Below are 27,529 nucleotides of genomic sequence, written 5' to 3' on the forward strand. Positions count from 1 at the left end.
CTAACAGTTGGGCAATATCAAGCAGCGTCTTCCCCGGCCACGGTCGCCACCTGCGCGCAGCGGCGGCGGCGAGGCGCGTGGGGCTTAGAGAACAGCGGCCCCTTCCCCCCCCCCCGCGCCGCCCGCCCCTCAGGCGCTTTCCCGCCTTCCTCTTCCTCCCTCCTCAGTCAGCAGTGGCGGCGGCAGCAGCGGCACCCTCCCCCTCCCACCCTCCCTCTCGGCCAAGCCAGGCTGCGCGCAGGTGGCGAAGCTCGAGGCTGAGGAGCACGCTGGCGGCCACCGGCGCCAAGAGAGCTCGGGGCTGCCCTCGCCGTTTCCTGCCGGCCATGGCCCCCCGCCGCTGTTGCTGTGGCATCCGCCTGCTGCGCCCGGTCGTCGTCCTGCTGCTGCTGCTGCTGCTGGGCGCCTCGGCCTGGGCGGGGGCGGCCCCGCCGTGCCCCTCCTCGCCGCCCAGCGTGGACTCGGTGCAGGGGCTGGCCCGGCGCGCCTCCGTGGTGATCGAGGGCAAGGTGCTAGCTCACAGCGTGGTGGAGCCAGGAGGAGGCGGAGGCGGCGGCGGAGGAGGAGGAGGAGGGGAAGAAGCGACGTCGCTGTTGCTGCTGCTGCCGTCGCCGCCGCCGCCGCCGCCGCTCCTCACCCTGCCGGAGCAGCAGCAGCAGCAGCAGCCGACCGCCGCCTCTGCTTCCAGCACCACCTTCTCAGGGACAGTCCCCTCGCCAGCTCCCCGCGCGCTGGTGCCCAGCCCCAGCCCGCCGCCCGTCTCCTGGGTGACTCGGGTGCGCGTGCACCAGGTGTGGCCGGCCAAAAGCGGCGGGCTGCGCAAGGACGGGCTGCTGTGGGTGCTGCTGGCCGAGCGCGGCTCCGCCTGCGGGAGCAGCCTCAAGGAAGAGAGCCGCTACATCTTCTTCATGGAGCCCGTCGCCGCCTCCAGCCTCAACGGCACTGGGGCGCCTTCGCTGCTGCTGCCGTCGCCTTCGCCGCTCTTCCGGGCGTCTTCCCCGCCCCTGGAGACGGGCAGGAGTCTCAAGAAGGAGGTCAGCAGGGCGCTGTGCACCCGGGGATGTGGTAAGTGAGCTGGCTTGCGGGAGGTGAAGGAGGAGCGGTGCCTGCGCTGGGCTGGCCCGCATCCGCTTTGCGGGGCAGGTGGGGGGACGAAGGTGGGGAGAAGGAGGAGGTTGGTTGGTTCCTCGTTCCTTCGCTGCTCGCCCTCTTTCTTGCCACCTCCGTCCCCGAGGTGTGGGACTTGTGGCCCGCGCTGGGTCTTTCCTCTTTGGAGCGATTTGCAGGTGGATGTGGATCGCAGGTCGTTCAAGTTGGGTGCCAGCCATGGGTGGGAAACTTTGCGAAAGCTCCCTCTCTTATACGCACAGCAACAAGCAGGCTACGAGTTTGGGGTTGTGGAGAGTGGGTATATTACTGCAACAGAATGGAGCCTCTCTTTCTCCTGCCGATTTATTTTTTAGTTAGTTTGCTAAGGGAGGGCTGCATTTCAGGCCATCAAGAAAGAGGGAGGGAACTGGAAGGCTGCTTGGTGCCGGGCAGGGTGTCTTTACTTCACCTGAATAAAGGCCTTGGCTGTTTGTTTGTCTGTGTTTGCTTTCTTAGAAGGAGGAAAGTGCTTGGTGGGGTGATGCTTGCCAACCCTTGTTTACGTTGGTATGTTGTTGGATGTGTAACTTTAGATGAAGCTGTAGGCTTTTGAAGAAGAACGAAGGAAGAATTTGGTTGCATGTTGTATCTGGAAAGGTTGCTCTTTGGTCGTGGCGAATACTTCCTTGCCTGGATCTCCTCTGGCATATGGGAATTGGATATGTATTGTAAATAAATCCAGCAGGGCCCAGCCGTTTTTCAAGTGCTCACGTTGTGTCCACCCTTAAAGTCTTCTGATGCCTCCAAAATCATTTCCCTCAACAAAAGAAGCAATTGCTCTCTCTCCCCCAGCTTCTGGAATTTCAGTGGCTGCCAAATGTTAACAGCCCTCTGGATGTAATTCTGCCCTCCCATTCTAGATGTGTTAGTACTCATGAAAGCCACTGGATTTAACTGGATTGTTTGCAAATGCAGTGCCCTGTCTTGTTTTATAGCACCTGAAATTCAGTCTGTCAGCTCTTGTTAACGTGAGGGTTTCAAGATGATTTTGTTTTGTGGCTGGGAGAACGTAAATGGTTGTTGGAGGCAGAGCTGCTGAGGCTGACCAACCAAATCCATGAATCCTGGTGATCCTTTTCATTTTGTGTACTTTCACCTCAACTCAATCGGTTTCTGTTTTCCTGTTTGTTTAATTCGTAATTGTTACCATAATCATTTCGGCATTTTCTAGCTACCCTGTGCCAAATTACTTCAGAATGGCTGCAGAAGGGAGCTGTCCACATTAAACGGTGCTGATGTTGAGTGAATGACGTCGGGATTCCCCAGGACTGGCGGATAGATGTCACTGTAAAACAAGGGAAATACTCTGCGGGGACCTGACATATTGGCTGATATAAAAGCTGAACATTTTTCTACATCAGGTTGTTTTTTTCTTATGGTGCAGTGAGAAAAGACCATGTCTTTATCAATCCTTTGTAGTAAGGTTTCTGGTGTGATTAAACAAGATACAACAATGAACTGGGCTGCTGCAAACAAAACTAGACACTGGCATAATATGAATTAAGTGTGGGGGAAGAATTATGGGAGTATTAGAATCCTGTTTATTCTTGTCTATTCCAAAACATTGTCATACATCTCACAGGTGTGTTAACATTAATAAAGCTTCTGCTTTTCCTGTGACTTTCATTCACAACAGTTTTGAGGCTCCTGTGATCTGCAAGCTAACTTGAAATATATATTCCATTACATGTAGGATACAATGTTGTTGTTGAGACACAGACACACACACACGTGTGTGTGTGTTTAAAAATCTGAATACTTCAGTAGTTGAGGCGTTCTATGGAAAATGAGGAAATATGCAAAGGCGAGTTAACGTATAAGAGTTAACCAGAGTGGAATGTTTTTGTTCCCTTTTTCCTGCTGTGGACCTGAAGTATGCAAATGAACATATACAGCATGACCGAGTTTCTTCTCAGCTTGAAATGTGAAAACATAAAGATGGCAATTTCTCTTTTTTTTTTTTGCAGAACTTGAATTTTAAAATGTAGGTTGTGGTGTTGGTTAACTGTGTGTATCTGCTGTTGATTAGGTAATAAAATGTGAATAACACCCTTTGGTGAGGTGGAGGGGGCTCTCAGCAGGTTTTTGCCTTAACCATATTGAGTTTAGCCATTCCCAGAAAAATTAATGAGAGAATGGCTGATGTATCATTGCTGATGTCTCAGTTCCCTTTCTGTCCATAAATTGATGCTTGTTTATGTATTTAAAATATTTACCATCTATCTAAGGCAGTTACTGAGTCAGGATTACTGCCTCCTTTCATCTTAAGATAGGATTCCACCCCTTTTGCTTAGTCTGTAATAAACTGAATTTACCCTGCTGCTGCGACTTCTCAGCATCTGACAGCCTTTGACTTCCATAAAAGTCAAACCTGGTGAGCTCCAAATGCTCTAGACACTGCAGTGAGGCCCTAAACGTTTTTTTTCAAGTCAAGGACTAGGGTAAACCATCTGTTATAACAGTATTTAGTGAATAATGGTGGAGAAGTGTTAAATGGAATATCAGATGGCATTAAAATCTCTAGCTTCAAACTCAGCAGTTCAGTTCTAATACCATGCTGAATCATGACTAATGGAAGTTTAACTACAGTTTAGTGTGATGCCTGAACAGATAAACCATGGATTGCTATTGATCAGCAGTTCGGAATCAGAAACAATGTTTAAAATAGGCTTGTAAATTATTGCTTGTACTAATTATGATGTGTGAATTAACAGAAGATAGAAACTGCTGCCTTTGGAGGCCACTGCATCTAGTGATTGGTGTGCTGAGCATACGTAAAATTAAAGCTGATGAATAACTGTAACCATGTTTTGCTTGCACACTGAGAAGCTGTACCCATAGTTTGAGTTTTAATCTATATTTAGCTGTGAGGTCTGTTAGAATAGATTCACTATATGATTAGTGGTTGATATGGTTTGTCAGGGTGTATTAATTACAGAGAACATCCATTACCATATATTCAAAAGGCCAACTTCTGAATCTAGATAACTAGGTCTCATGCTTGGGAGATTTTATTTATAGATTGGTATGTTTTATTTCATCTATCAATAAAGTTCTTAATTTCATGTTGTTGTTTACTTAATTTTGAAAGGAATGAATCCTTTCTCTTTATAAGTGTAATTTTTAATAGCAACCTTCTCCCCCCCACACACCATACTTTAAATATAGAGGATCCCCCCCCTGCACTTCCCAGTTCAGGATTGTAGGAGAAAACTGGTTTTTGACTTGAAGTAAAATCTCACAGAAGAAGGGGTATTATCTCAACCATCACGAAAGTTACTTGCATTTCAGGAGTAATACATAACTCAAAGATAAAGACTGTAAACCTTAATGATGTGGTTGCTCCTTACTCAAAATAAGATGTTCTATTGACATCATGGGTTATAGATTATACAGAGATCAAAGCAGTCAGATAAAGCTCTTTTTTCATGCTGCGGTAAAACTTACACAAGCTGCCTAATGAAGGAGAAGCTGTTTATCTGCCTGTTTTGTAATGTACAAATGATTAGCTGTGTGCACTCTTACTCTCTCATTAGTTGCATAAAGTCCACACTATATAAATCATATGCTTCCAATATCAGAGATGCTGCCAGCTACCATACATTCTCCACGCAGTGCATATTTTACTACGATTCTTCTCTAACACTGGCAGCAGCTGGTCAAGCTAGAGGAAAATGCCAGCCATTTCTGGGGGGCAATCAGTTATGGGGGGGATGTCAATTCCTTCCTTTACTGGTTGGTAATCATTAGGATTTGGCATTGAAAGCAGGTGGTGGGCACTGCAGCCATGTGCAAGTGTTAGATTGTTGATTGGCCCCCTTCCCGCACTGATATAGCAACTTTGGGGGTGGCTTGCCCATCAATATCAGTGTAGTTACCCTGTGCTGGCAGAAGTGCCCTTTGTCTCCATTGCCACCTTCCAACAGTTACTGGTAAATGTGGGCATTCTCCTCCCAATCTTGATCACTTGATAGCTGCATCTAGCAGTTCGTTAGGGCTTTATTGGCCAGCGCTGACTACCACCCTAAAAGAAAACCAATACCGAAGTGCTAGAATTCTGGACTGTACAACATTAGACTATACATGTCTCTCTGTGTGTGTGATATTTCCTGAAAGTTCAGATATATAGGGTGAGTCCTTTAAAAGAGGCCCTGTGGATACAGAGTACACATGTTCTACGGGGCCTTTTTAAAAGACTCAACCTGTAAAAAGCTCACTCTGTGTAATAAACCAGGGATCAGACAATACCAAACCCTTTTCTCTGATATATTAGCATAGATGGGGGGGGGGGAGCGGTTTGGTCTGTGGAGAAGCATTCAGAAGCATGTCTTCCACACCTGCAATCTGAAGTGTTATGGCTGAGAAGTAGAACCATTTCAGTCTGCATAATTTGTTGACCAGCTGTTACTGCACACCACTATACACAGATGTTTTACATATCCCTTGATTATCTGTTTCATACAGTGTAGCTTCCTAGTCCCTGTGGATGGCTCCCGTTCCTTTGTCCTACATACATTCCAGTGCCTTCTACTTGGGTCCTTTTTAAGAAAAAACGGGCAGGGGAATGCCATGCAGTTGATTACAGGGGACCATCTGGCCCAGGGTTTGTTTGATTGGACTCTAAATGAGCCAAGAAACATCTGTGTACTTCTCTCTTGAATCGTGCAAAGCAGCCTTAAGTCCAGCCAAAATTAAAGTTGGCGTCTTCTTTCTGTACTACGTGTTTTGATTTGGCCTGCAGGAGAAGATTAATTAATAGCATGCATGAACTTGCTTTGTGTTCATATATATCAGGTATTTGGAGAACTGATTCCCTTTGTGCCTATTGATCTGCTGTTTTTGAGGCATCCAGTCATTTGCATTTTCTATTTCTTTCTTGTAGTTTGTTGCCTTGTTTCATTTACCTACTGTGAGGGATTTCTAAAAGCAAAACATTGCGCTTGTCAGTGTATGTTGACTATGTGCCTCCATTTACATAAAATATTGCTGCAAAGGATTTTCTGTCCAGAGCTAAAGAGATTTCTTATAAAGCTGTATTAAGTGGTAAGCTTTAAGAATAGCAATAACTTTACTGCCTGTTTTACATATAAGAGTGCAGAAGCAGACTTAGCCAATAGCCAAGATAGCCTGCATGTGCATCAGTATTATGTTTAAATGTGTGCATTGAGTCTGCTAAAAGCCACATAAAGGAGGGCCTTCATTACTTACTTAACTTCTTACATTCTTTCAGATTCAGTATCTATCAAGACAGTTATTTGGGTGCCCCCCCCCAATCCTGTCTCATCTAACAGAGTAAAACTTGAAATATAGTCACCTGGGGAAACCTTATGTACAATCAATTTTAAATGTATTTGAAAAGCTGTCTGAAAAAATAGTTCACTTCCTTATTTACCCACTCTGGGGAGTATATTTTCATCTCTATATACTAGGTTAGACAGACTCAGTACTAATGGAAGTGACATACATACCTTCCTAGACACAGGAGTTATGCAGTTCTCAGGAGGTTTGAGGTTAACAAACTTGTTTTCTTTTTTACAAAACAAAACAAGTCTCAAAAGAGCATATTGTAAATATCATTGTCCCTAAATCAGTGCAAGCTTAGGCATGTCTACTCTGAAGCAAGTCCCAAGGAATTCAGTGGGCTTCTTTCCTAGGTAAATATGTATAAAAAGGTAAAGGACCCCTGACAGTTAAGTCCAGTTGCGAACGACTCTGGGGTTGCGGCACTCATCTCGCTTTACTAGCTGAGGGAGCCGACGTTTGTCCGCAGACAGTTTTTCCGGGTCATGTGGCCAGCATAACTAAGCCGCTTCTGGTAAAACCAGAGCAGCGCACGGAAATGCAGTTTACTTTCCTACCGGGGTGGTACCTATTTATCTACTTGCACTTTGATGTGGTTTCGGACTGCTAGGTTGGCAGGAGCTGGGACCGAGCAACGGGAGCTCACCCCGTCACGGGGATTCGAACTGTTGACCTTCTGATTGGCTGGAACAAGCTCCATGCAAATGCAATAGTTATCCACGAGAGGTTTTTTTAAAGGAACTCTTTAAAGATCTTTAACATTTCAGAAGTTATCTCCCATCACACTCATTTGGAATGCACCCCATCCCCCATCCCACCACCACCCCCATAAATAAATAAATGTGCCAGTAACAGATTTTGAGCCTGGAGTTACAGAAGACAGATAAGGAAATTGAGAGAAGCATCCTTGCCTGAGGTGTGCATATTCATTTGAAAAAATCCAATCACTGTCTCCAAGCCAGCAAGTTTGGCTAGGTTGGCAGGAGCAGGGACTGAGCAATGGGAACTCACCCCGTCACGGGGATCCTCCACATGCAGCTGAAGGGTGACCTTGGGCTAGTGACACTTCTTTGAAATCTCTCAGCCTCACTCACCTCACAGAGTGTTTGTTGTGGGGGAGGAAGGGATAGGAGAATGTTAGCTGCTTTGAGACTCCTTCGGGTAGTGATAAAGCAGGATACCAAATCCAAACTCTTCTTCGTCTTCTTTAATAAATGAATAAAAGAAAATAAAATAAAAACCCTCAGGTCTAGAGTCCGAATGCATCCCTCTAGGCCTCTCTGTCTAAACCTTAGGACTTTCACCAGGTCACATGCCTTACCAGGCCTGCACGGAACCCTTCTTTACCTCTACTGTAATTGTGCCATTTAATTGTGATAACGCCTCCTGCATGCTTGGGTGAAGAAGGATGGAGAGGTGCAGGTGGGTGGGTCAACAGCTGTAGAAGTCTCTGACTTGTGTGACTGAAATGTAGCCTATTGTACGAAGCCACACCCATTTTTTGCCTCAGGCCCCACTTAGCACTGGAATATGATGCCCCAAACATTCCCTGTGAGGAAATGTGTGTAGCTCTAAGGCTGAAAAAGTTCCCTACCCCAGCTGTAACAAAATGAAAAAGACAATATTAACAGATCACTTTTCTTTCTAAGAATGGCTGGTAGCTGCAGCTCATTCAGTTCTAAATAATCTTCAATTATCTTCATTATCTCAAAATGGGTATATATATTGCCACTTTTGTACATTCATTTTAAATGTAATCGATCATCATTTCGTCAGTTAAATGGTAGAGGAGTAGTCAACTAAAAGTTATGTAATTCAGCTGGCAATCTGAGTTGTTTTAGTTAAATATTGCTTCCATATTAAACATAAACAAACGGGTACATCATATGGTGGCTATGTATGCTCAAAAGTGGGAGCAGCGAGAAGTCTACCCAGAAAAGAGGGATACATTTTATTTCATCTAGGACATCACCATACCAACAAGAGGAAAGAGACTCAGCAGGGTCCAAGTTGGTCCCACATTTTAGAGTCAAGATGCTTCTGTGTGTGTGTGTGTGTATGTGTGTGTGTGTGTGTGTGTGTGTGTGTGTTACTGGTTCCAACAAAGTGCAAATGTAAAATACATATAAGAAAATATAGAAAAAATAAGAAAAGGGGAGAGTATCTAAGGAAACTTACTGCCACTGAGTACATTATGGGAATATGTACATAACTCATATCACCCACATTAAAATAGGATACTATTTTTAATTGTTTTTTATGTTCACAGTATCCTATGGAGAAATCACAAAAAGAGAACATATGGACCAGATCTCCAAATCATCTCTCTTAAGCTTGGTACCAGCTCAGGTTATTGGTGAGGGAGACTGAATATTTGAATGCCCCAATATATGTATTCCCTGTGAATAGAAAATGAGCATGACAGGGGGAAATTTCTAGGCTAGCTAGCTTCTTGATATCCAATATTTAAATGTGCTGGGATCCTACAGAGTCTCCAGTCCAGGAGCAGATACTGCTGCTGTGTTCTGCCTCTTTTTTCATTTCTGCACTGTGTGGGTCTCATAATGCTGCTTGAGTACATCTGATCCCTGAAATAAGCACCATATGGATGTACCCTAGGTAACAGAAATGTCAGATTGCAGTGCACACTGCTTGTCAGTACGTTGTACAGACACTTTTTAAAGAATGTAAATCCTACTGCTGATTAAGTGAGTGGATTACATGACTGTAGTGCAGGCTACTTGTGTCTCTACCTCTGAAATAAGCTCACTGATTTCAGTAGACCTAGTTTCCTGAATAAAACCAGCTGAATGTTGTTTCATATGTGCAGTGGTTGCAGAGATACGTCAATGGAGTTTTTGTGGTCTTAAGGAACAATTCTAATAGGGTTCTTAAGCCAGAAAACGTTTTGCAAGTTACTTTGTCCAGTTACGAATCAAACAATGCTAATCAGTTAAGCTGCCATCTGCTACATTCATATTATCACTAGTAATTATAAATATGAAAACAGATTTCTTTTTCTTTACTGGGAAGAAAGGAATAAGGATTAAAGAAAGAGACTTTAGAATAGTGTGGAAACTCAAAGCCATTGTTTGCACAATTGTTTAATTTAGTTTTGATTGAAAATATACCTTTAAGGCTTTCTGATAATGGGTGCAATTATCTATCTAGAGATTCCGAGTGTTTATTCTATGTCTATTGCCACATATAAGTCATATTTTATTGTGTAATGTTCCGGAACTGCAGTACTATATTTCTCCTTGTGCCAAGATTATCTTTAGAAAAGCAATGAGAATCTAAATTACAATGTGCCATGATTATTTTATCTGCAACAAAAAAATGTGAGTCATAGACAACATGAGTGACTATCTTAAAACACCTAAAATGAATTGTACTACAGAATGTGTAGAACAAACGCTTCTTAATGAGGAACAATATATTAAGATTCACTTCTTTCTGGAACTTATATGTTTAATTCATCTCTTGGAGCAAGTTGCATCAATATTTAAAGTTCACCCTTGACTATGCAGTTGTATTTATTTTATTTAGTAAATTTAGAGAGCCGCTGTGTTTTATCCTGATCAATGGTGAGATTATTGTTCTGATAATTGACAAAATGTTTGAAACAGAATGTTTTGTCATCGAGAGTGAAACACCCACTCAGGTTATTGCAAAGATTCCAAAGCTTATTTAAAGAAACATGCAACAGTCACCTGTATAGGAAAAAAAGCAGACATGTCTTACAATGATTAAAATCCTCCCCAAGTGACCTTTGAGAAAACTAAACAATAGATGTTCTATCTCAACTGTCACAGGCATTATGCCTTTGAATACGAGTTGCTAGGAATCACAAGTTGGGCAAAGTGCTGCTGTGCTTGAGTCCTGCTTGTGTGTTCCTACAGGTATCTCATTGGTCCCTGTGAATACAGGGTGTTGGATTAGATAGAGCATTGGCCTGATATAGCAGGTTCTTCTAATGTTCATTTCCTATCACAGTGAACTGAAACAAAAACATGGTAGGAATGGACACGTTCAGTTAGTGTTACAAAGGAGAACTGTCCCTGCTTTACGTTTTTCAGTATAAAATGCATAATACAAAAATAAAAGCAAAGATAGAACTGGAAAAATCTGGGGGGAAAACATGTCATTGCACCAAACTGAAATATTTTTCTTCTCCTGCAGCCATATTTTCCAAGCTGTATATCTGCCCATATTATTTAAAACATAATAAATGAATATCACTTAGATGAAAATATAACCCTCTGGTAGTTAACTTTAGCTTTAAATAACTTGCTTTTTTTGCATTATTGCTATATCCCATAGTTTAATCAACCAACTCCATAATTCTTGGTATATTTCATAATCAGCAGTACAAATATTTTCTGACACAATCACTCATTGAATCAAATCATGATCTTCACAACTGATATTATCAAGGGTGTAGCCCATTAGTAACAGGCCTCAAGCATCTGGTAACAAGTACATATAAATTATGCCTATTACACGTGAAATCTCCAACCAAACTTTTCTCATTTGGGGGCAGCCCCATCACATGTGCAACCATGTACCCGTGGCACCACAACCCTTTGAACATATGCTGGTTCCTAAAACACTTTCTAAAAATCATCCACTGAGTAAGATGCTACCTAGATACTGCCATAGACTGGCCTCTTTTAAACATTAGCAGTAGGGGAAATATGTAGTTACAAAAATAATATTTAACAATATTTAAAATAGCACTATCCCTCAGAAATTATGGTGGCAATGAGAAAAGGAAGCTTATACTCCTCCTCGCCTCAATTTCTATGTTCTAGCATAATTTTAATTGCAGATTCTCAAGTATTTCTCTACTAAAGTGGGGGTTCATGTCTTTGTGCAGTTACTGATACTTAGGTTGTTGTTGTAAATCAATTAGGCTTTTCAAAATTACCATATAAATTAAATCATTTAATTCCTATGACATTTTTAAATGCTAGCCATACACACGCCGACTGCTGTAAATGTACCTCATTGTGAGTTTTCATACACTGGTAGTTCTATATACATTTAAACTTTTCTATTACGTTGAGACAAATATTGATTTTTATTATAACCCAGTTAATATCAGTCAGGATGCTCTCTAGTGGTTGTGTTGTTTTTGTTTTTAATGGGTATCTGTGCAAGCAACTGCACCTCTCTCCTTGCGTTGAAGGAGAGCCTCAGAACTGAAGAATAGAGACACAGCAAATGTCTTTAATAGCTACCTCCACACACTCCATCCTCTTGTGATGCTATGTTGTTAACATGATTGCTAACCATCTTTTTCCTTGTCCCCTCTTCCTGGTTTATTATTTAGCAGTGTGCTAAACTGCCTCATTAGAAGCTGCTGTTAGAACAGTTAATGCTACTGTATTCAAAGCTTAGAGACTCGTAAGAGAAAATGTACAGGATCTAGATAACTGCCAACTGGATAAGGGAAAGAGTTAGAACTAATTTAAGATCTTGACCTTGAGAAAGCAACCAGCATAAATGAGTTTTCAGTAAGAGCTGTGTATTGTTTAAAACTGACTCGATGCAATGAAGTAGTTAAGATTTCTTTTATAACTTTCATAACCACCACAAGCTGGTTTTAAATAAGAATATACGTTTCCAGTTGTAAGAAACCATGACTGAATCAACTGGGTTTTTTTTATTTATTGCTGTAGGTCACTTTGGATGCAATATGTCTAGAAAAGTGACATGTAACAGACCGTCCAAGTGTCTCTATTTTCCAGGGACAGCCCTGGATTTACGGAAGCTGTCATGGTTTCTGATTTGATCCCTGATTTGGTCCCTCTTTTCCTTAGGACATCCCTATTTCCATCAGATAAATGTTGGAGGTTTTGGAGTTATGCAATCCCCGAGGCAAGGAGATAAGTAACTATACAACCTTTGTAAGACATCTGAAGGCAGTTCTGTATAGGGGAGTTTTAAAATGTTTAATGTTTTGTTACATTTTTATATTTGTTGGAAGCCGTCTAGAGTGGCTGGGGTAACCCAGTCAGATGGGCGAGGTATAAATAATAAAAATATTAATGTTGTTGTTGTTGTTAAATAGGGCACTTCTTTCACTGGAGAAATGTTGGAGGGTATGATATTATAAACACTCTGCAATAAAAATTAATAATAGTAAAACACAGCATGTTGAAAGGCTTTGTTTAAGTTATGTTATGGAGTTGCTCACATGTTTCCTGAGTTGCTTACATGTTTCACAGTGAATGGGAGTTGAGCTAAGTCAGGGTTGGGAACCTAAGTGGCCCTGCAAATGTTGGTGATCTGCAGTTCCCATCACTCCTGGCCATAGGTCATTCTGGCTAGGGCTGATGGGAGGTGGAGTCCAGCAACATCAGGAAGGTCACAAGGTTCTCCATTCCTGACCTAGGGTCTGAAATTGAATGGTAAAATTGTGTTGTGGGTGTGCATACCAACTTTCAACCTCATATTGTATGTCATTTTAAATTTGGCTTTAATTAATTTTATTTGTTTATATTTTATTGAAATATGTCATGGGTTTGGGCTAGAAATACCAGTAAAGGAAATTCTGGCAGCAGCATTGTTGTGCAAATGGTTGCATAAGAGCTCGTAGAATACTTTTCACAACATGGACTTGGCACCAAGCCTACATCTTGAGATGCGGTGTAGTTTCCTGTTCTTGCAGACATTGTGCAAGAAATTGGTCGGTGCTTGTGCCGACAGGTGCATATTTCAGGTCTCTTTTCTCATGCAAGGATATTGCACTAAGTTAGGGAGAGTTCTTCCACTTACAAAAGGGACATTCCGCTCACTGAGGGAACCTCTGCATAGATGTGGAGACTGAAATGAATGCTGGGAGTCTGAGAGCTGTGCTGACTCGGGGCCTGCACATGTGTACCCTTGTACCCCCTTCCTTGCTGCAAGCCCTGACACACAGCACACTGATGACGACAACAACAACAACAACAACATTATTTATACCCTGCCCATCTGGCTGGGTTTCCCCAGCCACTCTGGGTGGCTCACAACAGAACATTAAAAACACGATAAAACATCAGACATTAAAAACTTCCCTAAGCAGGGCTGCCTTCAGATGTCTTCTAAAGGTCAGATAGTTGCTTATTTCCTTGACATCTGAAGGGTGGGCATTCCACAGGGCGGGCACCACTACAGAGAAGGCCTTCTGCCTGGTTCCCTGTAACCTCACTTCTCGTAGTGAGGGAACCGCCAGAAGGTCCTCGGCGCTGGACCACAGTGTCTGGGCTGCACACTGCTGAAAAGTTTTTCATAAAAGATTCATATCAAGTTATTAGTACATTCCTCTTTTGCTGCACTGCCAGGATACAAGCCAGGCTCTAGCATCAAAACACTGCTTGTCCACATTAACAGTAGTGCACCAAACCAATGAGCTTGTTACAGTAAGTGCCATACTTTTAACCATTGCTTTTCTTCAAGAAAAAAGTGCCATTACTGCATTCCCTTGAGTACCCCCAGAAAAAAGCACTGACTAGAGTAATTCTAAGTTGTCTTTTCAAACTGTATAAAGGTGGAGGGTGAAGTGGTCTTCATTTTTTTATGATCAGGCTTGCTGATTATCACCTGGTTTCTCTTGAGGGCAAATCCTGTTAATTGAGTTGCAGTTCGTTTCTCTTTCTCCCCTCCCCAACCCCGAAAGAGCTGGTTTCAGACTCATGTTACAGGAAGTGTTTTTAGGAGTAATGAAATAAAACTTTAACTCTACCTAATCAGGAACCAGTATGTTTTGATCAAGGTGTGTGAGAGAACTGGGTAACAGCTGGCCTTTAGGGGGGTTGTTGTTGTTTTTTTTTAAAAAGGGATCAGCCACTGCCTCTTTATTCCTAAATTCTACATATAACCTAATGCAGTCATCCCCAACCTGTGGCCCTCCAGATGTTTTGGCCTACAAGTCCCATGATCCCTAGCTAACAGGACCAGTGGTCAGGGATGATGGGAATTGTAGTCCAAAACATTTGGCAGGCCAAAGGTTGTAGATGCCAGACCTAATGCCTGCTATACATAGCAGAAACAAATAAGATCTGTCACCCCCATTTTGAAAGAGTTTAAATGCAGATCACAAGGCTACAACGTACAACTTTTTTTTTTTTTTTGGTACTTTTATGAGGAAAGAGTCCCACATCCCCGTAATCCCCCCGATAGAGAGTTCTGGAGAACTTGAAAGGTCGATCATTATTTTGCGACATTTTCAACTATGAAATTTGGAGTTTATGTAGTGCACTGCGCTTCTTCTTGTTCCTGAATTGCTCACTTTACTTCCATCAATGTTTTCCATCTTATTTCAGCAACTATGAGGATCACAGAAGTTCTTTAAAAGGATTGAAAAGTGGCATTCTCAATATTTCTTCCCTTTCAAAAGCCTGCAGGCTACACAAACGCGTCTTGGGTGCCACATACTGTGTGCAGGCATATGTTGCCCACCCCCCAAGATAAAGCAGCACACAAAAAGGATTATATTAGCTAAGCTGGACGTTAATTTGCAAAGCCCACTAGAAACAGAGTAGTTCAATGCCAATTTGATCAAATTACCTACTCCTGTAGGAAGGAAGGTTGTGATTTTAAGCTCTCTGTGGGAGCACTGCCCTGTTTTTTTAGAACTCTTTCTTTTTTGGCAATCACTTGTAGCTGAGTAAGATTGTCTTCCATAAACATGGTTTTAACAATGAGTCCGTAAGTGACTGTGGAGGCCAATTCTGGACCCACACGTCCTTCCACAGTGGGGACATTGGTTCCTGGGCAGGAGTTGATCACGGTGTGGATTTGCCAGGCATGCCTTCCTCTTAGTACATTTATGCCTTGAGTTCCGAGTTTGAGTGTCTTCAAACAGTCAGTTCAATGCCAATTTGATCAAATTACCTACTCCTTTCGGAAGGAAGGTTGTGATTTTAAGCTCTCTCTGGGAACACTGCCCCGCTTTTTTAGAACTATGGAAGGCTCAGTTAACACTCTTGGTGTCTCCCTTTATTCTTCAGCTGTAAAAATCCCATTTGGGAACTTAAAATATCTGACATCCCCAATAGATTTTTAAATTTAATTTTACTATTTCCACTTAGGTGTTCCTTTCCCCTTTTTATTTTACTATTCAATAAATATGTAGTTATACAATCAACGTCTAATGTAAATATTTCAAAAGGCATATAGATATTAATATGCAGATATTTACTGCTGCAAATATTAGCTGCAAGTTTCGGGCGAGGGGAGGCCCTCCCCTCGCCCGCTCTTCTCTCTCTGGGGCAAGGGGGGGTTTGACTGCACAACTCCCGTGTCCCCATCACTTTGCGTGTGAGAAATGTCCTTCCTTGGGGATGTGTGTGTGTGTGTTTTGCACAAGTGTCGCTCTCTCCTCCAGATTCCCCTCCGTCGGTCTGAGCGAAGAGTCCACATCTGCAGAGAATGAGTTATAGCTTATGTGTTCAGGAACACACACACACACCGTTGCGATGGGAGGCCGGCTGTGCGTGTGTGTCCCCTCCCCTTGCTGCTCTTACAACCCTCCCTTTGGGTTGTTGCCTGTGAGAGTTGCGAGAGGCTCCCATGCTTCAAAATTAAAAATAATAAAAAAGAAAGCTGCAAGTTTCTTCTCTTCGTTCATTTAATACTTACAGTTGGGTTAGTAAACAAGATAATGGGCAAAATACCAGTTCTTGAAGGGACGCGGGTGGTGCTGCGGGTTAAACCACAGAGCCTAGGGCTTGCCGATCAGCAGGTCGGCGGTTTGAATCCCCGCGACGGGGTGAGCTCCCATTGCTCGGTCCCTGCTCCTGCCAACCTAGCAGTTCGAAAGCACGTCAAAGTGCAAGTGGATAAATAGGTACCGCTTTGGCCGGAAGGTAAACGGTGTTTCTGTGCGCTGCTCTGGTTCGCCAGAAGCGGCTTAGTCATGCTGGCCACATGATCCTCCGTGCCCCAGAATTGTGAGGGGAAAGACTCCATCAGGCAAGGCCTCTTTCCACCTGCCCTGCCCCACCCTCCGACCCTAGGAGTCCTCATAAGGGAGCTGGTCCTGGAGGAAGAGCTGTGAGGGGAGAGACTCCATCAGGCAAGGCCTTCTTCCACCTGCCTTGCTCCACCCTCTAGTCTCTGCTTCTCAATTTGTATTGTATTGTTTTATGTACTGTGGCTTGCTGTTGTTTTATTGATTATAGTTTAGATATTATTTATTGTAACTGTTGAGTGGATTTCTGTTTAACTTTTATATGTTGATGTTATTATTTTATACTATTCTAATGATTGTTGAATGTTACTTTTTTGATGTAGGCTGCCTATTTTAAAGTTATGTTTTATTATCACATTTTTGTATTGCATTAGAGTGTTATAAGATGTACATTTTTTGTTTCTTCAGCTTGTAAACCGCCTTGAGTATTGTAAGATAGAAAGACGGTATACAAATTTAAAATGATGATGATGATGATGCCCAACCTGGGCTATATTTAGATACGCTCCGCCACTAACCTAGGCTCTTAAAAATATGGTTAACACATTAACTCTCATACAAGGCAGAGATGCTTTTGGACAGTAAGAACCATAACGTGGGGAAGGGTATTTACCCTGTTTTAGATGAGTTGGCACTAACTCGTTGAGTGAGGTGCAAAGCATGGGAATTCTCTTGAGCCCAGCTTTGCTCTTGGATATCCAGATACGAAGTGCTAGCCTAGGAGAGGTGCTTTTACACAATTCTGGTAGGTGTACCAACACTGGATTTCTGACCACTGTCACACGTTCTCAGGTTATAGCCAGACTACACTGTGGCCACCTGCTGTACCTGGGGCTACCTTTGAAGAGCATTTAGAAAATGCAACTGGTGCATAACGCTTCTGCCAGGGTAGCGCTAGGACGCAATTATTTGCAGCTTATTACTACAATACTTTCCCAACTACAGTGTTACCTCTGGTTACGACCGGGATCCATTCTGGAGCCCTGTTCGCAACCTGAAAGGAACGCAAACCATGTCTGCGCACGCGCGGGTCACGATTCGCTGCTTCTGTGCATGTGTGTGATGTCATTTTGCACGTCTGCACATGCACGAGCGGTGAAACCCGGAAGTAACCCTTTATGGTACTTCCGGGTCGCCACGGGACGCAACCTGAAAACGCGCAACTTGAAGCTAACGTAACATGAGGTATGACTGTATAATGATTCCCAGTTTATTTCTGAACCCAGTTCAGAGCACTTTGATATTCAAAGCTCTAAATCAGGATTTCCAAGCCACCCTCTCCTTGACCTCACTGGTTGTGGTGGCAGAAAACTCTGTTGCTATCTAGGAAGAATTTCTGACAATGGACAGCCCTCTCCATGGGCAAAACATCAAGATGCCCACTAGGACACTCTCCAAAGGACCATGTGATTGAATCCACTGGGGCTTTTATGAAGAAAATGTTGTAAACATTATATTTGAAAAATATTCAGAAGATGGCATAGTAATACATATAAACTCTTCTTTGGAAAGACAGTAAATAGAATGGCTTTCAAAACTGGTGAAAGTCATCACTTACTTGCCACAATCACTTTCCTCCAGTGAGGCAGGGAAATCTTTTGTCTGAGCTGCTCTTTTATAATAGCTCCAATAAAAGACACATGCAACAAAGACAGGTCAGAGAGGGAGTATTTTTGCAGTGGCACAGAATGGCTTTGACAAAGTTAGTGAATCAGTGGAGCTGACAGACGAGGCTCTCTCAAACTGACTGATATTTTCCAAAAGAATGATTAAATACGAAGAGTGGTGCCTTGTCACAAAGAAAAGAGCTTACCCACTAAAGATTAGGTATTTGATATTACACTGATAGATGCACACTTTAAAAAGGGCTTACCCCGGATGTCATATTTAAGGGCACCTAAATCTTATCAAAAGAGCCAGCCTGTTTTTGTTGTTTTTTGCTCAGGCATACTAGATCCAAAAAGGAGGTTTGTAAAAAACAAAACAAAAACAAAGACCTCTAGGCAAACCTAGTATATATGTATGTATGTATGTATGTATGTATGTATGTATGTATTTAAAAATGTAAAAGCAATCCAAGGGATTTTTGATACACGTGACACCAAGTAGTGCCGATTATCTGCGGGACATAAATAGATTTTGATGTCCAAATTTATTTTCTGTATAAAAGTATTGAAGATGCTTTGGTAGCCAAACCATGAGAATGAGATTTTAATTATTTACCATATTTTTCTGTGTATAACATGCCACCGTGTATAAGACAGCCCCGTATTTTGGGGGATTCAAAATTAAGAAAATGGGGGGAGATTGCCCAGAGTTGTTGAGCTATTTTCAGGGGAAATTGCTGAAAGTTGCTCACCCGTCTGACCTACGCTGCCGCTCGCACTCATCACTAAAGCCACCGAGCGTCCCTCCCACCGCCAATCCCCTGCCCCACTGACGCAGCGACAGCCAATAAACACCAGCCCTTGACGCAGCCACCATTAAACATTAAAAACTTGCCTATACAGGGCTGCCTTCAGATGTCTTCTAAAAGTCAGATAGTTCTTTATTTCCTTGACATCTGATGGGAGGGCGTTCCACAGGGCAGGCGCCACTACCGAGAAGGCCCTATGCCTGGTTCCCCGTAACCTCACTTCTCGCAGTGAGGGAACCGCCAGAAGGCCCTCGGAGCTGGATCTCAGTGGGGTGAACGATGGGGGTGGAGACGCTCCTTCAGGTATACAACTCTGCATCACTGTGCTCCCATTTTGTAGAATTAGCTCCCAATGAACATCAAGCAAGCACTAATGATGTGTGGCTTTTGCAGACAGCAAAAAACCTCTCTGTTTACCCTGGAAGTTCCTGATATCGAGCTTTTTTTGTTTTGTTTCTTGTTTCTTTTTGTTCTGGCTGCTGTAGTTGTTGAAGTTTCACAACCATTTGGATGTTTTAACTGCAGTTATTTATTGATTTTAGTGGTTTTTATGTGCACTGTGAACAGCTCTGAGATTTATAAATCTTTAAAAAGTGGTATATAAGGTTGGTTTTTTAAAAATAATAATAATAAAGTTTTTTTGCTCTTTGTATAACCCCCACCAAAACACCCTGCACCATCAGAAGGCAATGTCAACAAATACAAGATTTGCTTGACATTAGCAGAAGTTGAAACTGGTTGTTTGGTTTCTGGACTCTACATTTCAATCCTAATGAATCAGCTGTTTAGCTCTAGTCCTCTGTGACACCATAGCTTCATATTCAACAGCAGCCAGAGCAGCTGTAATGACAGTGCAGCCTGCAAGCCCAGAACCAGGCTTCTTGGGGAATTCTAACATAGCCTCACTGTGATGTCAGATCAGACACTGTCCTCAAGACAAGTAGCGCAGGCGCAAGGGCAGTGCATGAGTGGAGTAACTCTATAAGGATGGAGGTTCAACAGTACACACTGCCTGTAGTACCAGCTAGGGGTAGATCTACACACCGGGAAAAGAACACTATAAACAAGTCAGAAATTAAATCGTTATAACAAGGGGGGGAACGCTATGGAAAACCACATAGAATATTTTTTTCCACCAGTGCCATCTGGTGTTGCACGACCATTGAATGCATAACAGATTCAAAACACTGTTTTTTTGACTAATGTAGCTGAGTTCAAGGTCTTTGCTGGGAGTCAGGTACCACAGAACCCCCTTCTCTCCACTTCCGGCTGCAAGTGTTTATAAACATCCATAAAGAAAACTTGGGTCCTATTGCCTGGCTCTTCTTTGACGTCTATAGTGCAAGCCATATTTCTTCACACCCATGATTTTCCTGAGCTGCGAAAAAGCTCATGAGTCAAGGGCAGGCTATGGCAAGACTGACAATTTCCTCCTTTTCTATCAGCTGCTAGTGCAAGAGAGCTGACCCAACAATGTGCAGTCATAAGTTGTCAATCTTTGTGACGTGATACCTTATAGTAGAAGCTTGTGCTTCGTTGTAGTGCTGTAATTTATCCTAGCCTGAGGTTCTTTTAAAGCATATATTTATTTCAAAGATTTATATCCTGACCTTTAACAAGCGTCTCAGTCAGGGCAGCTAATAAACAAAAATAACTCCCAATTAAATACACACTCACAAAATATAAATAATAAATAAAACTCCAGTAAACAAAACAAAAAAATGATACGTTCTCAATCCCACATCACTAGTCTTCATGGAAAGTTGACATCTTAGTGCCATTTGTAGCAAGAACGTATCCATTCCCTTAATATGTACAGATTTTCAGTACAATAGGGTTTTTAACTAAGAATATTCAAGAGGGAGGCAGGCTGGCTATATATGGTTATATCAATATTTGTATTACTAATGCAGAATAACCCCTCCTGATTGCTGGAGGGAAGATATTGATCTGAGAAATCCCTTTCAAGTGGCATAGCAGTCTATTTAACTTCCAGACATAGTGTGGAGGGATAGGAGAATATCTCCTTTTTCAGTCTTGGAGATGTGATCACAGTTATTCCCTTTTAATTAAAACTAGAAATGTGAGTGAGTTCACAACTGGGGGAGGGGATGATGTCTTGCTGAAGTCTGCTCCTGCTCCTAGTAAACCCTCTCTGCAATTTCTGAAGTTCTTGTTTTTATTTTTAAGGTTTTAAATTTTTACTCTTGAGAAGGGAGAGAAGATAAGAGAGTAGGTCAGCTATGGTAATGGGTTCATGGGAGTTGATCTAGAGGAAATATGACCCTCCGTGCTTATTTTTCCTCCAAATTTTTCCTCCATGTTTCTTACTAGACAAATCCAAGAAGGATATCCTTGACATCTCTGTGGAAATGTTTAGCTCTAATCCAATGATGGAGGATGTGCCTTTCAAGCATAATCTGACCAATTTACTGGTTTGGGATGCCTTTTTTCTTGTTTGTTTATAACATACTAGCACAACTTTTGATTTGCGAATGTTATTGAACCTCGCCAGTCATTTATTCAGGTCTGCCAAGAACATAACAGCCCTGCAAAAAGAAGACAGACCACCAAACATAAGTTTTGACCTCTGTTTGGCTTGTTGGTTGCAAATGGTGCAGATCTGGTGTATAACAATAATTTGGTCCCAACCTAACAAGCTAGCAGGCACCCTAATAGTAGCAGAATGATCACCAAATGGTGGGAAAGCATATTGAAATGTGGGCTAGGGAATCTTTCCATCATGTATAAGGGTTGCTTTGTTGCCTTCATACCTTGAAAATCTTATTTTGTCACTCAGTTATCTGTCCAGGGAACAGTTTTTCTGATTCGACAATGTTCTGAAATTTGCATGGGCCCAGATTGCTGCTTGCTTCTCTTTTTAAAATTAAGAACTGTTTCCCAAATATAAAGATGTGAGTAGTAGGCTTTGTTGATTTAATTGCAGATATTTTTATTCATATTTGCTCTAAGTATCGCCAACTGACTTTGACCAGCCCAGACATTATTTTAAAATGTGATAATCCCATCTATACAGTAATGTCCTAGGAGATATTATGGTGGGTACTGGTGCGGTGATTAGTGGTTGAACTTCACTGATGTCACAGTGAGGCTGCACGGCAGAAATGTAGGAACTAAAAGCACTACAACTTGCCAATCCTCTGCCAGGCAGCATGGGCTAGAAACTCCCTTTGACTGCAACTGCAATGATAGCTCATGGATTAAGATGCCACAGGACTCCTTATATCAAGACCTCTCAGATGATAGTTTAGAAGTAAGTGAGGCCAGAGTCAGGATTACTGAAGGAAAGAGGCAAAGCAGGCATTGAAATGAGAAATGCGAGTGTGCTTAAAGCATAGGTTTAAAAGGAGGTCTGAGGAGCAAAGGGCAAGGGGTTATTAGTGGAATTATTATTATTAAAGGGTGAGTGTTCTGGGATGGTGAAATATTCAGCAAATGTTTCCTGTGAGTTGCCATTTTTAATGGAATATTTTTGCCTGTCGTTCTCTTGTACAGTGACTAAACATCCAACATTGCTACAGTCCACTGGCAAATTATACACAATCCATTATTTTGCCACTTCCAAACCATTCTGATGATTGTGGGGTAGGGGGAACGACACTTCAAGTGTATTAAGGGTTAACTACTCAGGAATAAATTATATTGTGTATATGCCCTATGATTCCTTGATAATTCATAATGTTCATTCATCAGTATGGGTGACAATTAAAAAAAAACAGAAAACAGTTATGAGGTTGGCAGGCAGGTAATTATTTGCAGTGTGTTTTGCAATTACAGAATACTCAACCATTAAAATGCCAACAAGATTTTTATTTTTATTTTTTTAACAGCAACACAATTTTGCATAAGGCTTTCTAGAAAAGCATTCAACATGTTTTGCTGGAAGAGAGGCTTTTAAAATGTAAAATCCTGTTGAAAATTTGAATGTGAGCAGCAACAATAATGATCTGTGTTCCAATTTTGTTAATTAAGGGAAAGAGGCTGCAGGAGAAGCAATGTGAATGTGTTCACAGGGTCTCCCATTCTTATAAGCATATGAAGTTGTCTCATTAAGTCAGAGCCTTTCTCTGTTTAGCTCAGTATTAGTCCCATATTATCTGCTAGGACTGTTGCTGTCACTCTTGTGTTCCAGGTGAGGTCTCCCCTTCCTTCTGTTTTTGATACTTGGGATCTTTTTGATGGGCATGCCTAAATCAACTGAGAACCCTTTCCAATGCCCTATCATTGTCCACTCATAATGACCTGTGCTCATGGTCATACTGGGTTGGTTATATGTGATCCCACTTTCAGTTCTATTTACACCGGCCAAAGGTTCTGGATGGACATCATGCTTTGTTTCAGTGCGTGTCCTGTAGCTCCCTGCTGAAACGCTGCAACTTTTTATGCCACAAACATTACGCTTTTGTTGTGCTATAGTGCAAGAATGGCCCTCCAGACAGCAGTAATGTGGTAACAGGGTTCATTAGAACAATGAAATAAAGTGGAATGATTTGTGGATGGTGCAGTATAGATCCAACAGCAATGAACTATTGTTGGGTCAATGACACCTTGCCAAATACACGTACCAACAACAACAACAACAACACACCAGGGTGATATGAGTGAGAAGCTAAGAGCCTGGTGGGGTGGATGATGGGACCTTACACCCTCTTTCTCCCAAGCTTGTGGGTATAATTACGCTTGTCCAGTAGCCTTTAGAACCCTGAAAATCACATGGTGACTGTTGCTTTTTTGTTTGGTTTGCTGTCTATGAGCATCTTCCACCGTCCAAGAAATAGGATGTCTTTCAAATAGCACTTAATGGACACGTGCCTTTAAAATGGAAATGCTTTTACCTACCTGTCTTCCACATCTCATATCGGCTCCGAAGTAAGAGAAAGGTGACACCAGTGACCATTGTTCAGGGCCTTGAATGGAAGACGCCAGTTTATAGGCAGCAGCAAACCACCTGCTCTCCCAAGCACAACCAAAAATTCCTCTTTCCTGTAAACTCAGCACAGGCAAGCTGCTGCTAGGGTAAATGAAAATGAATGAAGAGATCCATCATGAACATTCTGAACATTCTTGTTTCAATATCTTTAATTTTGGTATGAATAGTGAATGTCACAAATTTGCTGTGCTTGTTTTAGGTTCTTCCTGTTTGTCACAAAACAAATGTGCCTCCCCAGGTTCACGTAGACTTCCTCCTCAGAGCCCCAGGTTGGATGGGGGGGGGCAGGAAGCACACCATGTTCCAGTTAATAGCCAGTATAGTCAAACTGTGCTGGGCCCGGGGGTTAACCCGAGCAATGCGGTCCAGGTCCAGTCCCGAACCCAAGGATTCCACAAGAAGTCAGTCCAACAGGGCCAAGGCAGGAAAACCAGGTTAGGTCAGGCACAGGGTAACAGGCAGGTAGCAGCAATGTTGCGCCCGCAACCTGGGACAGGGTCTGGCAGCCTTTTATCTCTGACAGGGTAACGGTCGGTCCTGATCCCCCGGTGACTAATCTCCCTGTCTCGCCTGAAGGCGAGCACTCCTCCTGCGAGTACTCAGGTCTCTCCTTCTCTCAGACCTGAGTCTCTGCAGCTCGGGAGATGTTGGTGATTTACTAGACCCAGAGGCCGCCTCAGCCTCTCCTGACCCATCTGGAGCAGCTGCACGTGATTGCCCAGCAGAGGGCAACGAGGTAATCACCACATCTGGAGCCAGGGCAGGCTCAGGCCCCTGACTCTGCTCAGCTGGTGCTTGTTGCAGGGGAACCTGTGCAGACTGGGGCTCTTCAGAATCAGGCCCCAGACTTGGTTCAGATGCCACCTGAGGCAGAGGATCCGATGCGGACCGAGATTCCTCCGGTTCCGAGTCCGAGCCTGAGTCCCAGGCCATCACACAAGCATAGCCAAGGAAAGTCCTATAATGATCCCTCTGTTAATAGCCAAGGAAGTTGTGTCCTTCATTCTTAAAACCATTTAATGGGAAAATGTCCTTCATTAAATGCTTATTTGCTTGGAAGTCCATTTTTTAAAATGTCATAAATATATTATATGTCTAATATTAGTAAGCTGCACTATGGGTGAATGAACTCCTCTACGCTTGATTAAAAACAAGTCTCAGAGAGCATTAAAAAAAGAAAAAGTGTTTCCTGACAGTTTTCTCCCAGCTGATAATGTTAGTGTGTGCACATTATCTCATTGCCCCCTAGGAACTGTAGTTTGGTGTTATCTGCCCTGCATTAACCACACAGCATCAACTACAAAGGAGCAAAATGTGGTGGGCGGGGGGGGGGCAGACAAGAGAAGGTTTTAGATCTGAATGCAGGACAGCAGCCCCACAAAATGCCTGCAGGAAAGTTGATGGACCCAAATACAGAAGATGCTCACTAAGCATAAAGGGTGCTTTATCCAGTAATCTGGTCATTTACTTCGCACAGCAATCCAGGAAACACTTATCAAGAGGAAAGGGTTAGCAATGCATTAAAGAACTTCCATGCAGATAATTTCCTGCAGCGCAGTTAGATAACATTAGACTCTGGTCATAGTAGTTTTACAGGGGTCCCCCTCTTTAGATGGAAACATGTCTTATTTCACTTAAGCCAGCACTGCTCCAATTCACAATGAGCTGCACATTGCACTGTGTGGGGCCCTGGACTTCTACAAAGTCCTGCTTTTACAGCGCCAGCATCACCTGGATGCTTGGTTTATTAGATGTGGGGGTTTTTGTATGCATGCATGGCAAGAATCCAACATTCCAAGCTGGAGGAAAACCTCTCAGGTAAATGGTGCTTCATTCATAATACAACTGAGTAGTATAAGGTTAGATGAAATCGGCATAACAGAAGATGCAATTTAGCAACATCCTTAGTACTTTGTAGCTTGTTTCAAAGATTATTACAAAGATTTGTCATTGCCAGGGAAGCATATAGGTGTGCATCTAACCGGTGGAAAGGATGACAAAGCTTTAAATTGTTGTGCGCCTGTATTTGTTTGTTTATTGCTGACATGAATTTCAAATCAAGGTCTTGCTTATGAAGAGGCAGAAGCATGACTGTGGAGTTTTGAATTTGTAAAAGAAGGATTCGTTTTCTTTAGGCCAACCCAAAGCCATTCTGATAATCTACCTAACTTCTGAGTAACACTTTGCATAGCATTCCAACTAGAAAGTTGTACTGTATATTGATTCACATCACTCTGTTTGAACTAGGTCATTACTAATCCCTAAAGCACATGTCTCTTGTCTATCTAGATCTCCTTATTTATGCACATCTTGTTCTTCCATTCTGTTCACCCACCCTTCAGTTAGGGATTTTTCCATACATCCAAGTAATTCTGTCATTTGGCATGCTGGTATACCAAGAGAGATGCAATCTTGGGGTGGCTGTTCTTGTGTATTTGTACATGATTTGTGCCTCATCCCATGCCCTAGTCCTTATCTTTATAATACCACATTAAAACAAGCATTGGGGTCACGAAGAGTCGGACACAACTAAACAACAACAACAACAAAAACAAGCATCTTATAGATGCCAACATTGCTTGTGTAGACCACTTATACTTCTCTTTGATTATTTTTCAACCACTGCTTCTCAGCTGTTAGTAACTCCATTTCTTTTGTTCATCGCATTCTGATACTTCATTTTGTATTTTGGCAGGAACCCTAACCCAGTATTACACAATTTCTGGAAATTCTCAATCGTATTGAGATTGAGATGTAACTACAGCAATTCCCTTTATGATTCTATGATTTTACTCCTGGATTCCAGTTTAATGCTACAGCCTAAAGGTGGCTTATGTGGCTAGGGGTACCGATGCCCAACGTAGGCTGGTTTACCAGCTAGGGTAGCCTGGGCTCAGTTGCCCATGCTCTGGTGACTTCCATCTGAACTAAAGTTCAGGGAGCACGTCTTCCAGGACTCACAGCTAAGAGCGTACTGCTTGCCTCACTCCTTTATTACCTCCACCTGCAGCTTCCCTCCAGATTCTGCCCCCTCTCCAAATTGTAGCAATCTATGCTGAATCACAGGCACCATTTCCAGTTCTGGACCATGACTAGAGAGTGGTAGGTGGGTGGGATTTAAAAAGGTACTGTGGTGACAGGTGTGAGGCGGGTGCCGTTTTATCTCCGGGGTGCAGACCTGAGTTGGAGTCCTCAGTGGACCCAGACAGGCCCCTACACCCCAGAGTAAGCCTGCCCCAAGCCTGCCAGCCATTGGTCCAGTCTTGCAGGCGGGCTGAGTTCTAAGTAACCAACCAGAGGGAGAGAGGTTGCAGTGTCTCTCTCCCAGCAGGAATTTCCTGGCTGTGGTAGTGGGCTGTCCCTGTCCTGCAAAGTTGCCCACTGCTCAAGTAAGCAGCATTCGCCTGCAGAGGTCCCCACAGAGATGGGAGGGCAACAGCGGTTGAATAGGAGCTCTTGAAACTGCAGTGCCTGCACACGTATTTACTCTTGAGTGGTTTTCTTAGCGCTTCAGGTGGCTTGCAACTGACAATGAGCTTAGCCATTGGCCTGAAGAAAAGAAACCATCCGTCAGATAACCTATGTGATCAGTTTTAGCCAGAGTAAAGGTTGATTTCAGATTTATTTTCATTCAGAGGGCATATATGGGCATCAGCAATGGTGAAGGTAGTAGTTCTTTTCTTTAAGAAGAAAAGAAAGTGACAGCAATGAAACCGATGGGCCACTTTTATCAGTTTCACTGGAGAGACAG

General features: G+C 42.8%; 1 protein-coding gene across 8 annotated transcripts in view; it reads left to right on the top strand.

The window, feature by feature from the left end:
* The first annotated feature begins 799 nt into the window (after positions 1 to 799).
* Positions 800 to 27,529, top strand: part of NRG1 (neuregulin 1) — a 503,801-nt gene continuing 477,071 nt past the window's right edge. For 6 of the 8 annotated variants that reach the window (XM_083593317.1, XM_083593316.1, XM_083593320.1 and 3 more), the window contains exon 1: positions 800 to 1,065. In XM_083593317.1, coding sequence (XP_083449443.1) covers positions 909 to 1,065 — 157 coding nt within the window. In that variant the 5' untranslated portion in view covers positions 800 to 908. The remainder of the gene's footprint in view (positions 1,066 to 27,529) is intronic. The other 2 variants (XM_083593308.1, XM_083593303.1) reach the window with 2 other exon arrangements.

Source organism: Podarcis filfolensis (genome assembly GCF_964270895.1).
Source record: "Podarcis filfolensis genome assembly, chromosome: 17".
Taxonomy (NCBI): domain Eukaryota; kingdom Metazoa; phylum Chordata; class Lepidosauria; order Squamata; family Lacertidae; genus Podarcis; species Podarcis filfolensis.